Here is a 3,814-nt window from a genome sequence, read left to right as displayed (position 1 = left end):
GTGTGTGTGTGTGTGTGTGTGTGTGTGTGTGTGTGTGTGTGTGTGTGTGTGTGTGTGTGTGTGTGTGTGTGTGTGTACACATACATATAAGATGTTAGATAATTCACAGAAAAGCCGCAGTGTACGGGTAGATTAGGTCAAACAGAACAAAAAACTCCTTTACTATTTTGCGATCTTAAAAAAAATTGATGCATTAATGTACATAACTGTACACTAATCTTCTTTTATTAATAACTAAACATGTACGTAGTCATTTGGAAAATAGTAAAGGACTTTTTTGCTCAGTTCGATCTACAATAATATACAAGTACACAGTCGCAGATCACCGTTGCGGCGCGGTGCGGCAAGACGTAGGAGCACAGCGTTATAAACACAAGCAGTGCGTTGTTCTTCCGTTGTTCGTCGCACGCCGTCATCTTCTGCACACGTTTCTTAACCAACTGACCAACTTGACCAACGCGCTAGGTCTCGAACGATTTTAGTAGCTCTCTTCCTTTCTTCACGTAATTTTTTAAAATTAATTTCTCTAAAACTATTGCGAATATTGCAAAACGGTATGAGACTTTCTTGTTCACCTCAATCCGTTCTCGCAAAGTTTGAGTATAGTGATCTGAGACACCCTGTATATATAAGATTCTACGCTTGAGGAAGCACAAAAATGAATAACATCGGCGTCACACGACCAACAAGATGTTCAATCATCGGTTGAATTACTGGTTTAATCATTAATCGACGTTTATTTAAACTTATATAACGGCACTCATTAATGTGCATCAGTATACTCGAGCGCATTCATCAAATTTGCTACGAGATATTCGAAACAGTATTTACGACGATTGAACGACGCGGCTACGCACGCGCTACATCAGCTGACCCAGTTGACAGATGGACGTAAGGTTAGATAAAGTTAGGGTTAAGTTAGGTTAGATTGGGTTGGGTTGGACTAGACTCGCGGTTAGATTAGGTTAAGTTTTCCCATCCTCGTGCTAAATCGCGCTCGATGAATCCTCTTCTTCCTTGTGTGAGAATGGTGCTCGCGATTAAAGGATTACCGCTCTTGAGACAGCTTCTACAATGTTCATCATGTAAGCAAAAGATATATTCGGGAAGATTTCGCAAGACGCGCACGAATTCAGGAATATTATTTGCCTCGTTTTGATTAATGCCACTCGACGTTCAAGTACAGATCGATTCGCTGCAATGTTAAGGCATTCTACAATTGCGTAAGCGTGGTTGTAAACGATTGTAGATGATTACGACAACCAATCAGAATAATGCAATCACTCTAATTAGTTGATTCTTACGTTCACGACCATGCTTACGCAATTAGAATTGGCTTTAGATCTATCGCAATTTAGTTGCACCTTTTATACCTATTCGTGCGTCATTACAAACGATGTTTGACTGCAAAATTCTTCAATACTCACTCTAGAATATTTCCACTTAAACTGTGCCTTGCTATTCAAGAGAAAATCCAAAAATAAACCAAAACGTTTATACTTTACGTTGCATATAGGTATTGTGCAATGATTGCAAGTTTGTTAAACCGATTATCCGCGAATTGAGCTTTCGTCTTCCTGGCGTTAGCAACTGAATGTCCCATACAAGAGTCTCGCTATGTTCTTTTTGTTTTTTTGTTTCTTTTGTTTTCTTTTTAATATTATGTTCAAGTTAATTTATTGTTTTTATTTCTCTCTAACACACACACACACACACACACACACACACACACACACACACACACATACACACACAACTGTCTCTATCAATCAGCGCCAAATAAAGCTAAATAAGAGTTAACAAGTTTAAAAGAAGCGTTCGATTCTTCAACAGATCGTCGAGCAATGGTAAGCAAGTTCTGGTGTCAGGAGATCAGTCGCAGGTGGCGTCAACGACGACAAGAGACGCCGCACGCTCGCCTGCTGACGGAGCCCAAATGCCAGTCGCATGTGACGATTTGGTACTTGTTCTACCGTTGGATCGTCTTCCTTATATGGACCGCCTTCGTGGTGTGCTCGTTATTTGAGTTGGGTAGTTACCAGCCATTGCGCATGTATGACAAGTGGCCGATCTACCTTACACATTGGGACGTCGCGTTGGGCTTCAGCCAGGCCCTGATCGGCGGTATACTCGTGTTGAAACGCTGGCGGCTGCAGCGTATACCCGGCTTCAACCCATGCAACCTTCGGCTCGAGTTCACAGAGCGGCTCTACTGGTTTCTGTACGTTGTCACAACCAACATCGCGATCGGCGTGACCGTATGCTACTGGTTAGCCGTGTATAATCCGGAGATTCACTACCTGGACCCGCTTAACATCATGATGCACGTGTGCAACAGCGTGTTGATGCTAATCGATCTGTTCGTTACCAGTATACCGTTCCGCCTGCGTAACTTTTGGTGGTCTCTATCGATCGCGATGTTCTACGTGATGTTCACAGTGATCTACTACGCCGCCGGCGGCCTAAACAAGGAAGGCTATCCTTATATCTACAAGATCTTAGACTGGAAGAAACCGGCGCGGACCATACCCCTGTGTGCTGGCGGTCTAACCTTAGTCACTGTGCTGCATTGCGTCTTGTGTATGTTGGCGCATACCCGGGATCGTCTTTATCGCAGAATCACCGGCAAACTCAACAGCAGATCCGTACACATCACGACGAATGAGAAATCGCTTACGGGAAAACGGACGGAGATGGTCTAAATACTGTCGATGCGAACGCTATTAGTTGATGAATTATCTCACGGACGAAACGATGGTGATGATGATCTTCCTTCTCCTCCTCCTCCTCCTCCTCCTCCTCCTCCTCCTCTCATTCACATTCTGTGCTGCTCCGACCTGATACGACCTGCTATGACTACAGGTCGATACGCAATAGTTGTGCATTAGTTCGAATTGACACCCAACAAGGGGATACATGCCCCGTGGACGACAGCGTCGCAATGCGACTACAACAAATTGCTTTTGTGTCGCAATTCACAGCTCCTACGAAAGATCAAATATCAGTAGAATAGAGATTGAAAATCAGTGAGTAATTCGCAGATAAAATTCACAAACTTTGACGATTTCTCCAAACGACATTCCTAACGAGATCCACGTCGAGATTTTTGACTCAGCTGATGATTCGGATTACATATCTGATCTCAGTTAACTATCGTGTTGCTTGAATAGAAACCGCTTATAATCGGTTGCGAAATACACCACGATAATATTGTAGAAGCCAGAAAGAAAGAGAGAGAAGAACTCTCTTCCCCTTCTATATTCCTGCAAACGCTTCAGGATTTCGTTATTGTAATTGTCCTCGAATACGTCGTTCCGATCACGTGCAGCAGATACATATCGTCCACGCTACGAATGAGTTGTTTGTTAAACTTTTTTTTACCAAGTTTTTATGTGGATTTTAATTAACGTAGAATTTACTTGATGCATACAATACAGAAAATCTCTCTCTTGTCTTCGGTCAATTGTACCACTTGCCTGCGAGAAAAAAAATATTAATTACACAAACACACATTACGCGCAATCGAGTTACATGTATAAAACATGTATAAAACATGTGACAGCGTTCTCACTTAACACTTACTATTGCTTGCGTGCAATTTGTATGTATGTTCATTCGCAAACCGATACGAGTCGGATCATCGATTAAATATGTGCCGTTAATAAGCCCCACTATAGACCATTGGTAATTCGGATGTTAACGTACAAGCATTCGATGACGTATAATTCTTTCTTTTATCATTGCTACATTTGTATATCAAGTGAAAGAGATAAGAAATGCGGCGATAATTTTAGCGTATCGCGATTTTTATTCA

At 42.1% G+C, this 3,814-nt stretch overlaps 1 protein-coding gene across 4 annotated transcripts in view; it reads left to right on the top strand.

Annotated features, from left to right (window-relative positions):
- The window catches only part of LOC116841309 (protein rolling stone-like), a 16,397-nt gene that overhangs the window by 11,160 nt on the left and 1,423 nt on the right, over window positions 1–3,814 (top strand). For 3 of the 4 annotated variants that reach the window (XM_032809089.1, XM_032809092.1, XM_032809091.1), the window contains exon 2: window positions 1,834–3,814. This exon is cut by the window's right edge and continues 1,423 nt beyond it. In XM_032809089.1, the coding sequence (XP_032664980.1) occupies window positions 1,834–2,702 (869 nt within the window). In that variant the 3' untranslated portion in view covers window positions 2,703–3,814. Of the gene's footprint in view, window positions 1–68; window positions 1,086–1,833 lie in introns of those variants that run through there. The other variant, XM_032809090.1, reaches the window with a different exon arrangement.

This window comes from Odontomachus brunneus, unplaced genomic scaffold, assembly GCF_010583005.1.
Source record: "Odontomachus brunneus isolate Ranch 3 - 2012 unplaced genomic scaffold, Obru_v1 Obru_scaffold_015, whole genome shotgun sequence".
NCBI lineage: Eukaryota > Metazoa > Arthropoda > Insecta > Hymenoptera > Formicidae > Odontomachus > Odontomachus brunneus.
This window is presented reverse-complemented; position numbering and strand designations above follow the sequence as displayed.